This window comes from Ambystoma mexicanum, chromosome 7p (genome assembly GCF_040938575.1).
Source record: "Ambystoma mexicanum isolate Mex_15411 chromosome 7p, UKY_AmexF1_1, whole genome shotgun sequence".
Lineage (NCBI taxonomy): Eukaryota > Metazoa > Chordata > Amphibia > Caudata > Ambystomatidae > Ambystoma > Ambystoma mexicanum.
Window position 1 is genome coordinate 820,144,895 of NC_090939.1, and position 23,141 is coordinate 820,168,035.

The window sequence follows — 23,141 nt, forward strand, 5'->3', positions numbered from 1 at the left end:
TGGTGGTACTCTCGTTCAGAGGGGAATTGCCATTGCATTTCGGTGCTGGACTGCCCTTGGGTGGGACAAAGACTGATATGCAAATGGATATTTCCCATCTGTGAAAGGCACAGTGAGTAAAAGCAGTGGCTGCGAACTCTCAAGTGGTTAATAACCACTGAACAGGTTATCAGGCCTTGTTCTTTCGAGAGAGGGGCGCCCGCTACCTTTGTAAACTATTTTCAAGGAACCTGGGATTGGTAACCCTAGGTCTCCTGGGGGCAACCAGACGTGGTCTCCCTCTCACTGTGCTTAGAGAGGCATCAGCTTCACCTCACTGATGATCCCCAACAAGGGTGAAACACGTGTATGGGGTTGCTGGTGGTACTCTCGTTCAGAGGGGAATTGCCATTGCATTTCGGTGCTGGACTGCCCTTGGGTGGGACAAAGACTGATATGCAAATGGATATTTCCCATCTGTGAAAGGCACAGTGAGTAAAAGCAGTGGCTGCGAACTCTCAAGTGGTTAATAACCACTGAACAGGTTATCAGGCCTTGTTCTTTCGAGAGAGGGGCGCCCGCTACCTTTGTAAAATACAGTATTTATAGGCACCAATAGGGAATCAAGCTAAAAGTGTTTGAGAGAGCAATAATATACGCTTATCTCCAAATCGTAACAAAGGGTACCACAACATAGATGTGGTGGAAGGTATGAGGGGAGGGGGAATGTTGAAATCTGACGTTCGCTTGGTTTGTGGGCATGCACTTGCTACGATGGATGTAATGAGTGGATGGCCAGATCAGGTATCACACGGCACGCTTGACTTAGAGTACTGGTGTGGGGAGTCCCAACGGTATGGGGCTGGCCGATGATATGGGATTACTTCAAATTAAAAAGTACCTTAGAGTTTGGAATTCGGATCCATGTGGCCGTAGTACTCGGCAGTACTCATGTAGATGTAGGCAGTAGAGACATGCTGAGTAGGTGCATGGCCAGGATTTGGGGCGGCACGTATCCGCCACGGACAGGCACAGACAGGCCTGTGCCTTATTGGGGTGCCTTGCTGGGATTACACCTACCAAACTCCCCGTGAATTTTGCTGAGCTCCTTCACATCAGAATTTATAAAGGAAAGAGGCTAGTATGAGCCACATTTCGAATCGGGCTTGCCAGGCTTCATCAGTAGAATATTTATCACTTAGAAGCCGGCAGTGTATCACACACATCAGCAGATGTGGCATAGAACCCAATGGGTTGCCCTTTCGAGCCAGGTCCCCTGTTCCCAGCCAAATTATGAATTGGCCATAATATTTCACGTTGCTCTGGTCTAGAGTGCAGCGAAGGCAGTCTGCAAAGGCTGCGCTCCCTCTCTGCAGCTCTCTGCTGCTCAGAGCTGCCGGTCGCTGGAAGCCACCACAACGCAGAAGGTAGGGCACCCAATGCCTCTCATACGTGCTTTCTTCCCAATGGGTCTACTCACAGCATAACCCGTCGTAATGCTATGCTAGGCTACCGTAGCAATATGCACAAATTTCACTCCTCCCAATGCTACCCGCCAAGCCTCGCCACACGGAATGCGCATATTGGAATAAGATTTGTGCACTGGCGCAGCCTCAATCTACACGCGCTGACCCGTATCTTCGGTATGCCGACACACTCAAGTGCCCTCTCATGTAAATGCACTCAAACTCGCATGCCTCCCCTTGCTGGCTCTCAGACTATGCCTGGCCCTGCTGCCCCTATTGCCCCTACTGCATTGCCTATTGCTGATGCTGCTGATCTGTTGCTGGGCCCTGCTGCCCTTGTTGCCCCTACTGCATTGCCTATTGTTGATGTTGCTGATTTGATGCTGGGCCCTGCTACCCTTGTTGCCCCTACTGCATTGCCTATTGTTGATGCTGCTGATTTGTTTCTGGGCCCTGCTGCCCCTATTGCCCCTACTGCATTGCCTATTGCTGATGCTGCTGATTTGTTTCTGGGCCCTGCTGCCCTTGTTGCCCCTACTGCATTGCCTATTGCTGATGCTGCTGATTTGTTGCTGGGCCCTGCTGCCCTTGTTGCCCCTACTGCATTGCCTATTGTTGATGCTGCTGACAATAGGGTGTGCCCTGCTGCCAAGTCCAACTCACAGCCCACCAGCCTCCCCATAACCAGCCTGAACTGCGCCTTAGTCAATGCACGTTCCATCCCTGCACACACCCTCGATGTACATGACCTCATCACCAGGGACAAGCTCGACATGCTTTTTATTTGCAAGACTTGGCTTCAAGACACCTCTGGACCTGCCCTCTCACTGGCCATCCTGACAATTATACCATACACAGACAGGATAGGATAGGATAGGACAGGACAGAGGGGCGGAGGCGTGGCCATCATAGCCAAAGACTCTCTTGACATTAGAAGAACGCAGGCAGAATTAGGCTTCAACGCAGACTACTTACCTATCAAACTCAGAATCTCCCACAATACTACCATTGCATTCCACCTAGTGTATCGCCCCCCTGGACCCTCAAACGCCTTCCAAGAAGCTCTCATCCACTCGCTCTCAGACAACCTGAAAAAAACGTCGAAAGTAATACTGCTGGGTGACATGAACCTAGGGCTCAATGATCCAAGGACCCCAACGCCCAATCCCTACAAAAGGCGTTAGTCAATTTAGGTTTTGACCAAGCTATCACCAAACCTACACACACCGAAGGACGCACCCTAGACTGGGTGACACAACATAACTGCCCCATCCTCCGCCACGCTTTATCTCCCATCCCCTGGTCTGACCATTTCTGTGTCAACTTTCACATCGACACATCACCAGGACCCGCAAGACCCTCCATCCTTCTTCCCGCAGGGCTCTCCAGAAGCTCTAAAAAACTGACGAAGGACTCACTCCTCCCGCAGCTACTCATACCAGCACTTCTACCCCCTTTCACTAATGATCCCACCGTCCTAGCCAACACATTCAACAAAGCTATAACCACAGCGGTAGATGCCGTCGCACCCCTCGCCGCTAAAAAAGCAAAAAAAACTAAACATTCCAACGCATGGTTCTCACAAGAACTTGCCGATCTCCGTGCCAAGAAGAGAGCACTTCTCGCCATATGGAAAAAACACCCTTCCGAGTCCAACAAAACTGCTTTCAAATCTATATCCAAAGACTACAAATTGGCCATCACACAGGCTAAGGCAGACTCCTACAACACCAGGATCAGCAATGCCAACTCTGATACTAAGGAAATCTTCGCCATTTTCAGGGAACTTGAGACACCGTCCACCCCCCACCCACCATTACCCAGGATGAGTCCTGGTGTAACCAAATTCAAGCAGCCATGCTACACAAACTAGATACCCTACATTCTAAAATTCTATCCCACCAAAAAGCACTATCCACTCTCCTTGAGCGCTCAACGGCTCCTCCAGTCCAACCGCCAGACGTTCCCAGTCAAATACCGAAATTTGAATTCTCGAACATGACTGAAGCTGAGGTCATTACCATCATGAAATACATTAAGCCATCCAATTGCAAGGGAGATACCTGCCCTTCCCACATTATCAAAGACTGTGCCCCTGCCTTGGCTCCCATTATTACAGCCTTAATCAATTCATCATTTCAATCATCGCATGTACCAACTTCCCTAAAAGAAGCCTGGGTCAAACCCCTCCTAAAAAACCATCTCTCGACCCGTCTATCCCAGGGAACTACCGTCCCATCACAACCGTCCCCTTTCTGCTCAAGATTTTGGACAAAGCAGCCTACCTGCAGGTTCAAAAATTAATTGAAGACGACCACCTCCTTGGGCTTCGCCAGTCCGGCTTCCGCCACCGACACGGTACCGAGATGGCACTACTTGACCTAAAAAATCAAATAGATGACCTAAGAGGCACGGGCAAACCAGCTCTCCTCCTGCTTCTAGACCTCTCTGCGGCCTTCGATCTGGTTGAGCACAAAACGCTATGCCACCATCTTACAACCTCAGCCCACTTCTCAACCAAGGCGTGTGACTGGATCTCCTCATTCCTTCAGGAGAGGGTAATGAAGGTCTTCTCCGACTCCGCCAACACAACACCCAGCCCAATCAAATGCGGAGTCCCACAGGGCTCCTGCATAGCCCCCACACTATACAATCTCTTCACGAGACCTTTCTTCAGGATACTTGACTCCCTGGGCATCTCATATACAAACTATGCAGATGACACACAGGTTCTCATCCCCTTGTCAGGTGACTACACTAAGGACCTGGACACACTCAACAGCATATACGCCACCATTCAATCGTGGATGGCTGAGAATTGGCTTTGTCTAAACAGTGATAAGACTGAACTCCTGCTTGTCGGCTCCCCATCCACTCTGGGCAAACTGGATACCAAATACCAATCCTTCACTGTAGACAATATCCCCATCAAAGTCTCTCAAACTATCAAAACACTTGGTGTGTATCTCGAGCCCAGCCTCACAATGGACAGACGGGTAAATGCCATCGCCTCTTCCGCAGCATATCACTCCAAACTCATCAATGCCATCAGGCCCTTCCTATCGCGCCAAAACTGCATCTCAATTGCCAGAGCCATCATCGGCTCCAGACTGGATTACTGCAATGCTCTGTTCATTGGAACCTCCCAAAAAAACCTCGCCAAACTCCAGATTGCCCAAAATAATGCCTTAAGAGCTGCTACAGGCACCTCTCGCAAGGACCACATCTCAGGGATCAGAAGGGAGGTACACTGGCTTCCCATCAAGGAAAGGGTGGTCTTCAAAACCCTGGCCCTTACACATAAGTGTCTTCACGACCTAGCCCCTCCCTATCTGACCCAAAGGATAACCAGACAAACAGTCGCCAGACCTTCAAGGGCAGCCTATGCCAACCGCATCACTGTCCCGCACACACGCAGAGTGCGCGCAGGAGGCACCAGCTTCCCTACTATGGCGGCAACCTTGTGGAACAACCTCCCTGCTCAGATTAGATCAATCGACTCACACTCGGCCTTCCGCAAGGCCCTAAAAACCAACCTCTTCATCTAAGACCCCGTCATGCTAGGTATGCACTTCAACTGTATCACCTTGTATAGGAGAATATCTGTGTTGCCACCTGCTACCTAGACTAGACTGTTAGTAACCAATTGTAACGTCCCAAGTGTATCCTATGTAACCATGCGAATGCACCTAAGCAAATGTATTTATATATACCATGTGGGGCCGCTTACTGTAACCCTCAAGCAAGCCTTCTTAAAGTCTCCTTACAGCGCCTCATTGCCTGCGGGCTGTAGTGCGCTTTACAAATGCTAAAATAAAAATAAATAAATAAATAGAGGCTCTTCCAATCGCATTCGGTCTATGTCAGATAGGCATTGCAGTTTGGCTTCAGTTAAGAAAGCGATCACAAGATCCCTTCCCAACCTATCCTGCTGTGAATATAACATGACATTTAAATTCAGAGAATGTTTTATTAATTTGTGGTGTACCCCTGGCTCGTATCTACGCATGAGATGGATTTATGTTCTCAGCCTCTTGAGATCAATCTGGATAATACCCTACCAGACTTTTCCACCCCTACATTCATTCTCATAATGTACTCTCCATATTCATATTTCCCCAGTCTGTCTTATGTCAGGGATAGTGCATTGCATGTCTCCATAAGTAGTAGTAGCCCCACCGTTTCATCTACTGAGTGCTGCCGCTCTAACTCCTTTATCTTGTCTTCAAAGTCTGAATCGCTTGGTGTAGCATCCATTGCAGGGACATAATGTAGCTTCTAATGTAGATCTTCAAAGTGTCCCTGACCATGCCTTTTGTGGAAACTTAAGTGTAGATTTTCAGCTTAGAAGTTGTTTATTTCTATGCGTACCATATTTACGAAAGTCAATAGGAGTGCTGTGTTTAGCTTCCAAGAGGGAATTGCTGTTAATAGTTTACCCATTCCTAAACATATTAACAGTGGAGAACGATTAGACAAGAAGTGGCCCAAGTATTTAGAATGTGTTACCAATTTCGATGCACTAGTGAACATGTTGAACCGTGAAAAGGTACCATGGACTGGAGATGAGTAGGAGAACCCAGCCTCCCCTGGATGAAATTCTCTCCAAGTTAAAATGCTTCACAACACTGGTCATTGTCCTTGAAGCTACTCCCAAGGGCCTGCCACTACCCGTAAAACTGTCATGTCTAGAATGCAGTTAAAATCTCCACCCCATGGTATCATCAAGGTGCTCACATATAAGAGTAGTATTCTGCTTAAAGTGGCGCTTATCATCAATGTTGGGGGCTTAGGAATTTAGCAGGAACGCATTTTCACCCTTAATATTTCCTGGAACCCAGAGGAAAGCAACATGTTTCATCAAAATACTGTTTATCCAATGTATCTGCCCCTCCCCTGCCCCCAGGGAGAGAAGGAGCAACAGTATAGCTGACCCTTCCATTTCATTTTCAATTTCTCATGTTTTTTTAAGTGTCTCCTGCAGCAAAGCTACCTTCACTTGCTTTCTACATAGCGAGGCCCCCCAGCCTATGTCACTTCACAATATTATTAATTCCCTCCATGTTAGTCATTCCATGGTACGAGACGTTAAGTCCTACTAAAAAACCATGTACATATCTTGAATAACAAAAATGTGAAGCTTAGCAAAGTGACCAGTGTTTGATTTAACCTGCATCTTATCCTTATACCCTTACCCCAACTAGAGGCATTGCAACAACTGCACTTAAACAAATAGAAGTGATATTCTGTGACGGCTGTTGTGCGAGTAAACTGACACCACACTTGGTGTTAAAAGAAATGTGGAACACACACGCAGCAGCAGGATGGGGCAGGCCATTTAACCTAGGCCGACTGCCACCCGTCTCACCGCCCCCTCTCACCACCTTATTAATAGTGCAAGCAACTATTCATAAAAAAAGTTAATAATTGTTAACCCTATCCATATCCATGTTCTCTCACATTTATGATCTCCTACACATTAGTCTTTACTCGTCCTGCTAGTGCTTGGCACGTTTCGACATACAGCAGAGCCACTTCAGCCACTTTATTCAAAAAATAACTGTTGTTGACATTCACCCTCAATCGGTTACTAACGATGCTGGTGCTTCAGGGTTCTCCTTCCCCCGGTGTCCTATGGAGTCCATGCACCAGCTTTGTGCTACTCCCAGGCTCAATGTCTGAAGCCACACCTCTGAGCTCTGCATGGCCCACCACTGCTCTCCCTCTGTTCAGGTGCCCTGACAATAGTCCGGACAGTAACACAGGTGAGTCTACACCCTCTCACACTGAGTGAAAGTTGTTTTTGGTGCGTATAAAGGCTTGCTAAGGGATATTATTAGGCTAGCCATGGGAGTTAGGAGTCTAGGCTGCTTCTTTGCCGCCATGTTGGCCACGCCCCTGATAACACAGTCCTTTTGTCCCTGTTCAGTTTTTTTAACACGCTTGTGTTTCATATGCGTCAGGTTGGAATGACCTCCTAATGTTCCGTATGAATATGTAAATGGCTAAAACAGCTGTACAGTAGTTCTGTTTACTCTTTGAATTTAACAGACGATACTGTTTCAAGGCAACATTTTTGTAATTATTTTAAACTTCTACCAAATTTGTTTGTGAGATTCCCCTCCCGACTATGTTTTGTAAACATTTTTCTAATTTAGTCTATGCTCCGTTTTGCCAGTGGAAATTATTAAAAAATGCAACCTTTTACTTGGCACCTTTGCTGCTGCAGTAGATCTGCATAGTGCACTTCTTGTGCATCCTTAATGTCGCTTCCTGTTTCAGGTTTAAAGCCAGTTTGCAAAATGGAGTGTGACCTAAATAAGAAACATTCTTATAAAAAAATGTCAAAATAAGATGGATGAAAATGTTTACTTAGGGAATATAGCAGAAAAGAAAACGTTAAAAAAGAGCGCCTTTTTTATTTTTAATGGACTGTATTTCCTTTTTTGTAAAATCTTTTGAAAATGAAAGGAAAAGGGTAAGAATGTGAAGGTCTTTGTTGTTTTTCTCTTAACATACTTATTGCATCATTGCCGTTGGTTGTGCTTTGCTTGAAACATTGTTGATCCTTTTTATTTTTTTTATTTTACATTGGTAGGGCCTCCGATTTGAGGTGGTTCCGTCCTGGTTCAAGGAAACCCTGGATAAATCTGCCTTCACCGCACCTCATCAATATGCGGTGGAAACAGCAAAGCAAAAAGCACTTGAAGTAGCAAGAAGAGTACATGAAGTAAGTTATTTAAATATAAATTCTGCTTAATGTATACCTTAAAGCATATACTGAATCCCTTCAAGTGATCTGTCTCCTAATTGTCTCTTAAGGAGATATATTCATTTCGGGTGCATTCTTAACTTAGCAGGCTGGCACACTGACTATTCTCTTCTAGATTAGGGGTCTGCAACCTTTGGCTCTCCAGATGTTTTGGACCACAAATCCCACCTGTCCTAGCCAGCAAAGTCAATGATGAGGGATCGGGGAGTCGTATTTGAAAACATCTGGAGAGCCACAGATTGCAGACTCTTGGTTTGTTTTGATTTATCTGCACCTTCCCCAATAATAAAATGTGCCTTCTGTCTAAAGTTTGTTTCGCAGGACATCTGGGAACAGGAAGATCCCTGACTTTCTTCAGAGATCTGGCTTTCAGAGTCTCCCTCACTTTGTTGCTCATCTTGCAGGACCACTAGGAATGTATCTGATCCTTTTGTGTTACTCTTTTTTTTCCCTGAGCCAGTATCCTAATCGGCAGTCTAAACTTCAAAGGTAATAGCTGCTTATTTGCACAGGTTCATTGGGCATAAGAATGTATGGACAAGATCAAGTCCTATTCTTACTGGATTATATAGTTTGCTGTTTGCGAGCCTCTACTGGCAAGGTTCAGTGGTCAAGTTTTAAAAGGTACCATCTGCGTTTAATATTTCAAATGTTCTTTTACCAGCCCTAAGTCTATAGCTCACTTTACAACTTTCAAGCCAGTGGGAGGTAATAACAGAAGTAAGAAGCCTTCGCTCCAGAAATATTTGGTGTTAATATCCCCACCACCTTTTGCAAACAAAGACAAAATTCACTTCACTAAATGACATTGGCACTGTTTTTTGTGTGGTTTTTACTTTCTTGCGTACAAGGAAAGTAGAGTCATCTTTTAAAATGTGTATGAAGCTAATGATCTTGACTTCATTAATTCTGAAAGGATTAGAACAGTACATGTCACTACAGATGTAATCCTTCACATACCGTTTCTTAATTAAAACCATTACAAGTTGTCGTTTTTCTTTTTTATTTTATTTATAACAACTTATTCATCCAGTACATTTGAAAGACCAACATCGATGAATAAAAATCGAGCAACTTGAATATAATGGGGGTCATTATGACCCGGGCGCAAAGGGATACCGGGTACCGGTAATGACACCAGTGCCGGTAATCCCTTTGCGCCCTATTCCGAGGTCACTTTGCGGGTCCTTCCTTAACGCCTGGTTTTAGCAGGTGTTAAGGACGGGACCCGCAAAGGGATACCGGGGTCAGTAACGATGGCGCAATTTGCGGTACCGTTATTGCCGCCTTCCCCCTTCCCATTGAGCCCTACGGGGGCTCAAATGGGAATGGGGAATGGCATTTCAAATGGGGATTTACCGGTCCCGCAAAGGGCGGAATGGACCGGTAAGTCCCCATACCACCACGTCGGTGGCGGTACGGTATTGGTGCTAGTCATGGCGCTAATAGTGCCAAATTATGCAAACAATTTGAATGAATTCAAAATAATTGAGTACGAAAAAACAATAGTAATCTAATGTCAACAATATTCAATATAGAAAAATCAATCTACTGACAAGACACAACACAAACATGGACACACATACAACACTTAGATTTAAACACTTAACTCCTATTTAGTGACCAATAAATAAACCTGCCGTAATATAGAGGAAAGCAAAATCACTCGTACAACGTCTTAAATGGCCTCCATAGTATGAGGTATAAATCCTGTCAATCCTTATTTAACATTAACACTTTTTCATAATTAGGACCTGCATCTCCACCAACCAGTCCTCCGTAGGCTTTTTTCTAGTCTTCCAGACTCAGTATTTTGCTGCAACAACTAGAGATTTAGGTATCCACTCTCCGATTACGTAGCAACAAGATCACTAGTGCAGGCAATCTAGGAAATGTAATATTTAGAAGCATATCCACCCTGTCCCAAAACCTCCTGCCAGATAATACGTACCTGCGAACAGTTCCAAAATATATGTAATACAGTCCCTTTATCTCTACCACAACCCCAACACAGGTCATTATCCATTAGACTCAAGTTATGCATTCTTACTGGAGTCCCGTAAAGACGTCCTACAATCTTTTGTCGTATCGGTTTCAAATTCATATCCATCTTAGTTCTAGACCCAACCCTGAGCAAATCTTCCCATTCCTCTGAAGTTATCACCAAGCCTAAATCCTCTGACCAAGTCTGCCTCAATTTCTCTCGAGATTCTAGATGCATTTGATCCATGGGCATCATAAGTAGATACCATGTGTACTGATACATCAAATAATTTGCTGTGCCCCAGCCTAGATTCTAATGCAGTACCCAACATACTATGGGCCTCATTACACGGATGGCGGTAAGGGTTAACGGTCACCGTTAATGGTACCGGTGACCGTTAACCCTTACCGCCTTACGAGGTCCCTTTGCGGGTTGGAGACTTTAACGCCTGCTTTTTGCAGGTGTTAAAAACCAACCCGCAAAGGGACCAGGGTGCTAATTACGGTACTGCAATTTGCGGCACCGTAATTAGCACCTTCCCCATTCCCATAGAGCCCTATGGGGCAAAAATGGGAATGGGGAAGGGCAATGGAGGAAGGCGGAATTACCGCCTTCCCGACCTTGGAATAAGGCGGTAATTCCCCTTTCCTCCAAGGCGGTACCGGTAAATTACCGGCATGAACCATGGTGCTAATAGCCCCATGGTTTACCGCACTACGTGTAATGAGGTCCTATGTCTCTGAGTCAAGAGTCTGTAGTTCCATATAGCGGGCCAATTCACTTTCCCCCAACTTTAAATGCTTCTGGAGTTCCTGAAAGCTCAATAGTCTGGCCTCTTTCAGGATATCACTCACTCTCAAGATACCTCTTGCAATCCAGCTACGCCAAAGTGAACTTCTGTTCTCAATTTGAAGTGCTGGGTTATGCCAAAGCAATGCATCATAATGTAGCCATAGAGATTGATCATTCTCTACAAACCCAGTCACTGAGGCCGCTCGTGTGGCAATCACAGGCTGTAACCTCATAGTTTTTCCATGGAGTATAGATTATCTGCTGCATAGGGCTTACACACTTCCTGCGCCAGTTTCAACCAGAGTGGCAGCGTAGTATCACATAACTTAAAATAGTGAGTTGCCTTCTGAAGCAGAAATCCTCTTTGGTATTTCACAAGATCCGGATAGTGATGAGTTGTGCTTTATATAAAAAACGTTCACTGAGCAACGTGTGGGTAATTGGAAAAGCTTTACTTGGTTTGCGGGTAGGACACAGGAGGTCAAGGTTGGTTCACATGTGCACACAGGAGACATCCACGGGCCCTTGTCCGTCACCTTCCACAGCCTACTGACTACTTTAGAACCACCAGCTACATCACATACAAACACTCCATCACCACATTCCAAACATCAATCGCACCAACAAAAGGGAAGAACCATTAAACACAACACATCTCCCGTCCTCAAACAACCATACAATGAAGGTAAGGACAACACAAATCGCATCCAGGACGATAAGCATCCTGAACAATCTGAAAAGAAAGAACCCCTCTCAGACCAAGTAAGAACACCATCCAAAATAAATCCTCACCTCCAAGCTATATGCTCTGAGCACAAGTTGCTCACCCCATTGGAACCTTCTACAGCCAAATAGCTAAACCACTTAAGACCATACATCTAATCTGCGGTGGGCCCATACCACTGTCACCTGTCAAGGGATACAGCCCTCACTCGCAACACATAGCCAAGCAACCAACTCACCACACTCCATATATCCACCATCATCACTCCACCAATAACAAAATGTCCTAAGACATTACACTGAGGTTATCACCCCCACATCAGCCCATGGCTACAATTGGCACATTGGCACCGGGACCGAAGATCCCACTACCAAAACTCTTTGAGGCCTCTGCGCCGGGACCCACAGTCAACTAACCATAACTCTTTGACACCTCTGCCTCATAGTCTTTGAGTACATACAACCTGTGGAAGAATTCTTTCTCGTTAACCCAAAACAGCATTCCTAAGCAGCATTTTCCACCTCTACTCTACTGCAAACACACTCAGAAAAGCTACTAATAAATGCACAATCCACTCTAATGTACTCTCAGAACCTCAGCCATAATAACTCAGACACAACAACTCAGCCACAACAACCCAGTCATAATTAACTCATTAAACTAAATCAGGCTACTTGTACGATCAATGCCAACATCACAGGAAAACATTATTTTTTTTTGTTATTCAACATTTGTGGAAATCTCGAAAGTTTCCCAAAACATCATCCAGGAACATAAAGTTCTCCGCTCCTTCTGAATAACGACCTTCCGGCATCCCAAACTCTGAGCTTCTCAGATCTTTCTCAGCCAGCTCACAAAAGTTTCCCAACGTCTTTTCTAACCATACAAACTTGCTCTCTCGAAATGTCACTCGTAAAAACACTTTGTAGTTTGGCATTCACATGAATATTCATATTTCGAGGCAGAGTTCTCATTTCCCATAAACCTACTACAATATGACACCATATCTTGGCACTTCGGAATTGTGTCATACATACGGGCAGTAACATCACATGTTAACTTATTTTCATTGCGGATCGGACCTCCCGCACGCCGAGAACCGGCAACCGTTATGTTCTCAAATGATCTCTCCTCCCAGTGCGAACGCCAGACATCTTTGCTGGAAAAATCATTGGCTGGCCAACACGCCAGGCATCTTTAAGCGTGCGCTCTTCTCAACATCACGCTGTTATCATGCCAACTGCTACACACGTGATTATCGTACTCCTCCTCCTTCAGTTGTGACGTCCTCATTCCTGCGTGGAGTTTCAAAGCATACGGTTCTTCCGCACCACGCAACAGACTGCGAGGCAACCACTGCCTGCGGGCGGATCTCCCAACCCACACTTGCCTCACTAAACCCCAAACAAGACACTGTCCACGGGGTCTATCTTCACTCGTGCCCCCCAGCCGGAAAATAATTGTTTCCGCCTCTGCCCTCTCAATATGCCACTTCTTTTCACACATTTTGCTTTGCTGGGAAGACGGAGAGCAGATTTTCTTTTTTAATCGTCACTCATGTGGCATGGCACCGGCTTCTGGGGAACCAAATGCAAACTTTTGGAAAGACAGGCCTTTACTGCAGCCTCCTTCCGGGGGCGCCAGTGGATGTCTGTGTCCCTGCCTGTGCCGCGCAGCACTCTGTATCTGTTAAGCAGCGCAGCCGGTCCTGGCAGTCACCCTATGTCATTCACTGCACCAGCTGTACTTGGCAGACCCTCACCTCACCTCTGATTGCTGGAGTCTCTTGGCTGAACACACACTCCTTCTCAGCAAGCCTCTCTCTCACGGACGTCCCATCGCCGATGGAAACATCCTTGTCGCCAATGATGGGTTGTGCTTTATATGAAGACCGTTCACTGAGCCACGTGTGGTTAAATAGAAAAGCTTTACTTAGTTTCCAGGTCGAACACAGGAGGTAAATACAGGAGGTGAGGTAAGTTCACAGGTACACACAGGAGACATCCACCGGGCCCTTGTCCGTCACCTTCCCCAGCCAACTGACTAATTTAGAACCCCCAGCTACATCACATACAAACACTCCATCACCACATTCCAAACATCAATCGCACCAACAAAAGGGAAGAACCATTAAACACAACAGATAGCCAAACCCCGACCGCTCCTTGACACTACATAGTAAAATAAATCTAGGAATTTATTGACGTTTACACGCCCACTACAAAAAGTTCTGGAAAACTTCGTACATTTTCCGTAACATCACTCCTGAGAATGGCAATGGAAGCGATTTCATCATATATAAACTTTTGGCTCTAGAACCATTTTTATTGTGTTCACTTTGGCCCACACATTCAAGGTCAGCCTCTCCCATTTTCTAACATCATTTAACATTTTCTCCCCCACCTTGTCCACATTAAATTCAACAATTTTCTTTAGGTCATGGATAATGGGCACCCCTAAGTATCTCACCCCAGATGGTGACCACCTGCAGTTCCACGACAACAGAATTTCTCTACCATATGCGATTGAGAGAGGGAAGATTTCCGTTTTACTCAAGTTGATCTTATGCCCATCAATTTTCCCACCTCTTTAAACACAGACTTCAGTAGTGAGACAAAATCTGCTGGGTTAGAAAGAAGCACTGTCCTGTCATCAGCATATGGCAACATTTTAATCTCCTGATCACCCACTTGAGCCCCCACATAGTCTTCTTTTCTGCCTAATACAGGCCACCAATGGTTCTAAGGCTAAATTAAACAAATATCTAGAACCCCTACTTATTAAAATAAGGGAAACAGAACAAATTAAAGGGATTGAAATGGCGGGGAGACAACACAAAGTTATAGCCTATGCGGATGACATGCTTTTGGCACTAGAGGACCCCACCCGCTCGGCCCTTGCGGCGTTCCACCTGCTGGAGCTATTCGGGAGCATTTCTGGCTTAAGAATAAATAAAAGAAAATCAGAAATGCTAATATTGGCAGGGAGCAGCGTACCACAGGGTAGAGAGGCAGACCACTTAGACATAAAGGTCGCGGAAGAGGGCATAAAATACTTGGGGATAACACTGACTCACAAGGTAGAGACTCTGTATATCAAGAACTATCCCCCACTACTAGCCAAGATTCAAAGAGATCTAGAGAGATGGAACCCCCTAAATATTTCCTGGTGGGGGAGGATTCAGTCGATAAAAATGAACATTCTCCCTAAAGTACTGTACTACTTCCAATCCCTCCCGGTTGGGGTCCCAGACTCCTTTTTCAGAGCCCTGGCCAAGTCGGTCTCGTCCTTCATCTGGAGCAGAACCCCCCAGAATATCCAGAACAATCCTCACATCCAACATCAGGGAAGGGGGCCTAGCGCTCCCACACTTTAAGAACTACTACCAAGCTGCCCAGCTCAGGATCCTGAGAGAATGGCTAGGAGATAAACAAAGAACGATATGGGTAACACAGGACAGGGCGGTCGCCAGAATACCACTAGAAGACTTATTATGGACTCCTAAGCAACACAGGCACCCGAATCTTCGCATCAGCGAGATCATGAAGACCACGCTGAACGCATGGGACGAGCAGACACGGAGAGGGAACATTACCACGACCACGGCCCCGTTCACCCCAATCTGTAGAAACCGGCAGTTCCCCCCCTGGGACCGAGCAAGGGGCTTATGGGAACTGGGAGGAAGCCGGTTGCAGGAAAATAGGGGAGATGTTCGTGGACGGGGAGCTGAGATCTTTTGCCAACTGCAAATCAACTTGGAACCTCACAAATGCGGACAGATACAAGTATGAGCAGCTTAGACACTGGCTGAACACGCCTGAGATTACCCAAGCGGCGACAAGAGAACTTACCGCTTTTGAAAAATTTCTCCTCACCAACTCAGGTGACAGAAAACTAGTCTCCAATCTCTACAGGTTCATGAATACCCAGGGAGAGCACATCAAGTGGGCATACATGAAAAGGTGGGAAAAAACGCTGGGGTTCGTCATCACCGCACAGCAGTGGTTGTCGTTGTGGTCCGATATCCACAAACTGACCAGAGCAGTTCAAACCAAAGAAATGTGGATCAAGATCGTCACGCAATGGCACTACACCCCGGAGAGGCTAAATAGTATGTATCCACTTACACCTAACCGCTGCTGGAGAGGCTGTACAGATGCTGGCTCGTGGAGACACATCTGGTGGGACTGCCCTAAGGTTAAGCTCTTCTGGACAGGAGTCATAGCCGAACTGAAGAAGATCTTCCCAGAAGCGGACCGGTACTCAGAGAAAACCTGGCTCTGTGGATTCATAGATCACGATGTCAACACACTCACCAAGGCGCAGCGAAAAAGTTTCATGAGCCTACTCATTGCGGCCTGGGCAACAATCGCACAGGGATGGAAAAACAGGGACCCACCGATGCTGTTCACCTGGCTACACAAGGTCTGGTCCCAAATGACCATGGAAAAAATCACACATAATCTCCATGGAACACATGACTCCTTCATAAAAGAATGGGGTGGAGTGCTAGAATATCTCCAGTCAGACTACATGGCACAGTGGTGCCCGCACTCTATAAAAATTTCGGACTTTTTCAATTAGTATTTGGCCACGAGTGCTTTGGATCAATGACAATGCTTCCGGAAGAGGGGGGTGGGGTGGGGGGGGGGGGACGGGGAGTTGAGGGATTGTTTACCTTTTGTATCACTTACAAAATAATAAAAAATATGTTTAAAAAAAAAAATTAAACAAATATGATGATAAGGGGCATGCCTGCCTTATACCTAGCGACAGTTGGAATGAATCGATATTATACCATTGGCTTGTACGTTTGCCGATCTATCTCAATGTAAAGAACTAACAGCCTTCATAAACACCGGACTAAACCCCACTCTATGTAGTGTATATTTCAAAAATCTCCACTTTACTTGATCAAATGCCTGCTCTGCATCAAAAAAGGCCAACACTGATTTCAACATCACATTGCAATGTACCCCCAGCACATCCAGAACCATCCTAAATGTTGTTATAACCATACCTACCTGACATAAGCCCACTTCAGATTCATCAATCGGGTCCCTGATGTAACCACTTAGTCTATTAGCCAGTATTTTAATAAAACATTTTAAATCCACATTTAGAAGCAAAATCGGTCTGTAGTTACCACACTGTCTCTGGTCTCTACCCTGTTTTGGAATCAGAATGATTAAGGCTTGCTTCATTGTCTGGCACATCGAACAAGTCGATAAAAAGTGATTAAACAGGTTGCACAAAAAAGGCGACAATTCGACAGCAAAGCATGTATAAAATTCAGATGTTAGGCCGCCAAGCCCCGGTGATTCCCCAGCATTATGTTGTTTAATGGCAGCCAGAACCTCAGCACTGTCAATCGCTGCATCAATTTTAATCTTTCCTTCAGTGCACAGGACCGGGAGCTCAATTTTATCAAAAAGGTGTCCAGATCTGTCTGGCTCGGAAAAGGATTTTCATAAAAACATTGCTGATCAAAAAAAAAGATGGTAATAATTTGTACCTGGATTTGAACTGTTCCACAAGCCCTGCTTTAGGTGGACAGGGCATGTTGGCAATGTTTTGTGGCAATGTATGTGTACTCGGACCAAAATTGCACGCAATTCCATGATTATGCATCTCCAAAACATTAATAAGATCTTTCACAAAATCAAATTCCATTTCCTCATATACTGGCTTGACCACCCATGTTTTGCTTCTTTTTGTAAAGGCCATAGTGTATCGAAGCATCCCAAAATTTCCCGAAGTCCTCGATTGTTCACGGCCTACATTCTCGTTATGCGCTAATACCGCTGGTAATGTCCTATATTTCATCCCTTGAATGCCGAAATGCAATCTCTTTGGCCTGTACTTTAGGCACATATTGTGGAACACCTCCAAATCTCCCGTGTGACAGAATGCTGTGAGTCCCTTCAGATCTCTTGATAGAGTTTTATCAAACACAATCTTCTCAAGGGCTTTGTGTGGAGGCGCAGATGGAATCAACCACTTCTTCTTCCGTTCCTGCTCCGGCGACAAAGGGCCATGTTCACATTGGTGGAAATGTTGGTTTTCTGTCCAAGAGTGAACGTTGGAACAGTGGTGCATCAGTGACCGCCATTTTCCTAGTAGAATTTCCACAGACCCATCATAAGTTTTGGAGCTCCACCAAAGATGGTTGCCGAAAGACTGCGACCACTGTGAAAGACTTTCGGAACCTTTTTTTTTCCCCTGCAGCTGAGATTATTTTAGTGATGGATTTGGCAATGTGCCATACATCAAATTGATGGCGAATATTTGGAAACTGCTCTCTTTGTCTTGGCTACTGAAACGTGTCTATCCATGGCTATGAGGTCCGATTTTGCATTCCCCTCAATTGTAGATCTTCCAGTGATTTCTGAAAACCAAGTTTCTCCATGGCCACTGAGGATTTACATTCAGACACCTGCACGACCACCAAACTCACAATTTCTTTACTTTCCATGTCCTGAAAGTGATATGTGCAGTACTTTGCTGAAAATCCAGGGCTGTCACACTGTCCATCGCCAGCTAGCCTGCACCGTTTTTCGGAGAATGTACTTTGAATAGACAAGTGTTCAATTTTCCAAGCTTCACTAATGGCAAGGAATAGATATTGATGTTGATATTTGTAGTACTGCGTTTTAGAAATGAAATGGAGTCCCTTAAATTGACAGAAACCGGACAATTTAATGAAACTAGAGCCACTGAAAAGTAAAGCTGCTGCACACTGTAGATTGCCAGCTGGCAGTTTCCCCAGTATTGGTTGAGCGGACCATGAACATTTTTTATGGAACATTTCACAGGTCGCATGTATTTTGAGGTTACTGTCTTGTGATACACGAGTCACATTCACCAATGGCTTCCCACATATATCCCCTCTCACTGAATGTACACATTTCAGCATCTTTATAATCTCTGTCAAGCTGCGGTAGAATACTATGTATTTGGCCTCCTTTATTAGACTTTCATCCGGCATTAATGTTGTTTCTGACTGAACTGTGGTTGACATATCAGCCAAACTGGATATACTGTAGTCGAGATCTTTGTCTAGTTCCTCAGTCAATTGTATTGATGCTTCAGTTTCTGCCATTTCAGCGTCTGTTGCTTGAACCTGAATCGGAGAAAACATCAATGTCGACTGGTTTTTGGGTGGCCCTTTTTTGGTGGGTGTGGATTGTGTCAAGTGGTCTGCAACTAATTCAAAAGCATCTTCAATACATTCAGTTTCATCTTCATCTGGTGGAGCAGACGCATTGTAGCAATGGTCCAAAAACACTTTGCTGGCTTTGCCGGTCACATTAAATTCATTTTCTGGCCATTGGGCAAATGCATCTCGAGTCTGAACATGCCGCACCTCAATTAATAGTGGCTCCATGGTGAAATCAGTTTGGCAAGCAGCACCTCTCATTTGTGTCGCTGTCTGTGTCTGCATAGTCTGTACACCATCGGGCAACTAGAAGATAGGTTGGAAAAAGATGTTCAATGTAAATCCAACATACAGTATTGGACAGTTTACATATAAAAAAAGCATATTTGAAGGCCCCAGCACAAAACACTGGTTAAAAATTGAAATTGTTTACAAATTACCTTATTTTTCTTGCTTTTCTTTGAAACCTTCTTTACTGCAACGTCAGCAACAGCAAGCTGGTCCACCGACTCAGATCCACGTGCCTCCTCTTCTATATCTGGATATTGTATACATCCCTAGAAAAGAGTATCCATTTAAAATAAGTCATTTGTTAGGTCATTTGTATTCGAAATCAAAATGATTCCTTTGCACACATGGCTTACACAGAGAAACCCGTACATCGTGTAAGTCATTTAGTCAAAATATACATTTGGGATTTCACCTGCTTGATGGCTAGTTTACTCGATCAAAGTTGACTGTCCGAAGCACACTCTTCGTAATGTTGCACTCAAGCAATTTGCAAAATAATCTAATACTGTCACTGTCTAATCGTATCAGATCTAGGACCGACTTCCTATCATTCGAGGGAAAAGTCAGTACGCATACCTCTGGCTCTGGATGAACTACAAGGGATGATGTAATTGTAGTCAAAGCTTCATCATCTACCTGTAACACAGTACTTGTATTAGTATGGTTGAAAACATTTGAATGTTAACACACACAATGTGACGGAGACAATGGTACATATCTATAAAAAAAACATGAATGAAACATTGTGTAAATGAACGACACGATATGTAAAGATGATGAGACTATCTCATTCGATGGAACTGTCAGTACGCATACATCTGGCTCTGGATCAACTACAAGGGATGATGTAATTGTAGTTGAAGCTTCAGAATCTCCCTGAAACACAGTACTTGTATTAGTATGGATGAAAGAATGAATTGAAATTGAACACACACATTGTGACGCAGACATTGGTACATATCAATAGCAATCCACGAATGAAACATTGTGTAAACGAATGACACAGTACGTAAATATGATCAGATTATCTCAAATTCCATGCATAAAACAATTCCGGAACTGAATAGCTAAGTAAGACTACCTGATACGCGCTCAAAGTGGTTGTTGACTCCAGGCAAGACATGGATGCTGAATCTTGCTCCTTCATATTCAGTGCCTAGTCATGGAGTTGTAAAGGGAAAATATTATTTGATTTAGAAATGCTAATCTTAATTATTGGCATGTAAGTAGACCGATTACGAAAACATTATGCTTATTTCAAAGGACACTATATCATAGTTATCTGTGCCCATAAATCAACTTTCTACGAGGCTTCTTAAACCAAGGACAGATGTTTAGCAAACTGGTCTTTATTTAAAAATCAATACAATCTTACTAATATGAAAAGTATTATATGGGACAAAAACACCTAAAACACCAATCCGTCCATTTAGTTACCGGTTCATGACCCCAAGGGCTACAGCTAAATCCGAGGCGGCATGTGAACGAATAGAGTCTGTATTGCATTTGGGGGCAATTTTCGAGTCGTTCTGAGTTGATTTTTCTTTGTGTACATGGATGGGTCGTACATATTCTGGGTAAAGTGCAGGCTGCAGATGCAGAATAAATCACCCCTCTTCTCCTCCAAGACATCTTTGACTCTACTTTCAAGCTCTTCCAGCGCATATCCACAAAATCTGACCCATTATCTTATTCGATCTATAGTCTTTGGGAATACATGCATTGTAGTGCCTTCAGATTTCTCATGGGTCTTAGAAGGGCAACCGAAAATCGCACATGCAGGCATTGTAAATTCTGCAAAAAAAAAGTCCACATTATTTGAAAATGACTTTGCATAAAAACATGAGAAAGAATGTTAATATATTCTTCTATGCAAGGTATGTTTTGGCCACCACAGCAAAACCAGTGTAGCGTGGACGGCTGTATTATAGGATATCTTTCATAAACAATTCTTTGATGTGACGTAAATCAGAACATATTACTCGTCCCTTGAATGTACTATTGTGCATTAAAAGGAAACATGCTTATAATAGTGACACAGTCCGCTAAGGATGCAATTCAATGCCAATTGACACTGATGACAATTGATATATCGATAACATAACAAATTAAACTCGAGTCAATGGCAATGAGACGAATGAACATAACACTACTGCGTACGTTCGCTCGAAATAGATAGAAATTTAGAGATCAAGGAGATATGATTAGGAGACATGCCCTTACTTTGACCAACAAACAGTTAGATTCAGCAAGCAGGGTAGTTAGTGGCAGGAGAACAGGGAGATGTGCACAGGTTGCACAACGACGAGTAGAGTCGCAGTGGTCACAGAAGTTCTCAGGTAGCACGATGCCGATCAGATTCATAGTGGTCACAGAAGTTCTCAGGTAGCACGATGACGAGCAGATTCTCAGTGGTCACAGAGGTTCTCAGGTAGCACGTTCACAAGTTGACTTGCAGTGCTCATACATGCTCTCATGATAAATATCAAGTGGTTTATAAAGAATTAGAAAAGAGGGTGTGTATGTGAATGAATGACGTGTATATGTCGTGGTCTTATGTGGATTGCAGGGGCACAGCCTGCTTCAGGGTATCCTGCCTGGAGACACCGGGTCTATATAGGCCATATGTAGAATGGCCCCTGTGCGGAAGATACCTTTGAAGTGTACATGGTGTTTGGCACCTTGGCCATATACCCGCCCCTGCCAGCCCCCTTTTGGCAGCGCACAGCCACTGGTGCCAACTGCCTTTGATAATGGAGGGGGGGTGTGCAGACAAGGGCCGGAACACTGCTGAATGGAGACACACTTATGTGGATTGCAGGGGCGCGGCCTGCTTCAGGGGATCCTGCCTGGAGACACAGGGTCTGTATAGGCCATGTGTAGAATGGCCCCTGTGCGGAAGATACCTTTGAAGTGTACATGGTGATTGGCACCTTGGCCGTATACCCGCCCCTGCCAGCCCCCTTTGGCAGCGCACATCCACTGGTGCCAACTGACTTTGATAATGGAGGGGGGATGGATGGGCCTGAGGCGTGCAGACAAGGGCTGGAACACTGCAGAATGGAGACACACTTAATTCACTGAAAAACTGAAACAACAATTGATAAACATTCTGTAATGCTTTATTTTGTTTCTTTATGGCACAAATGGACTACACATTATAAAGTTCAGGTTGCAGTACAGTGAGGGAAAATCCCCTCTATTGACCGCTGTCACTGGGGAATGTGTCTCTAATGGCACCAACGGCACGGGCGGGTATTACTCGTCTAACGCGGTGTCCAAGCCTCCCATGAAGCCACCATGTGTATGAACGATAGGCCACCAGCCTGTACCACCTGTGAAAGAGAAAGATACAAACTGTTTTTAAATGACCAAGATAAGTGTATTAAACCTTAGTTGCCAATGACAATTCTTGTATCCAATGGCATTGTTGCCAGTGCAAATGCTACCTAGACACTGTACAATATTGAACAACTATTATACGAATATTACTAGAGAATTGCAAGACTAAATTGGTTTGACAATGATATATTGAAGTTACGACAATATAGGAGACAACCTTGAAACAGTAGTGGCCTAAGTGACATCACAACCAAAGTAGACTTACTCGTTACGTGGATTCCGAGGGCAAATGTTGCGCGAGGTTCATGCATAAGCACCATCAAAATCCTCAACATGGAACTTGTGAGGCAGGCTGCCCTGAAGTCTGGCAGCTCGGTAATGCATTGCGGCCATGGCTCGCCTTGCGATATGTAGGACAAGCATCCAGAGTTTTCTCAGCAGCAGCAGTTCTCCTCCTTGGTTGGCATTAGCGCGCACCGATTGCAGGTGCACCAGGTGGAAATGCTGTCCATGCGACTAGGACCAGGCTCTTCATCTGTTGAATCGTCCTCCCAACTGTCGTCCGAAGCACCATCATTTCTGCATCTTTCTCTTTCAAGTAATTCCGCCTCGGAATACTCCGGCTCGTACTG

At 44.9% G+C, this 23,141-nt stretch overlaps 1 protein-coding gene across 5 annotated transcripts in view; it reads left to right on the forward strand.

The window, feature by feature from the left end:
• Window positions 1-23,141, forward strand: part of ASMTL (acetylserotonin O-methyltransferase like) — an 816,255-nt gene that overhangs the window by 144,910 nt on the left and 648,204 nt on the right. For all 5 annotated transcript variants that reach the window (XM_069636974.1, XM_069636973.1, XM_069636975.1 and 2 more), the window contains one exon: window positions 8,044-8,175. In XM_069636974.1, coding sequence (XP_069493075.1) covers window positions 8,044-8,175 — 132 coding nt within the window. The remainder of the gene's footprint in view (window positions 1-8,043; window positions 8,176-23,141) is intronic.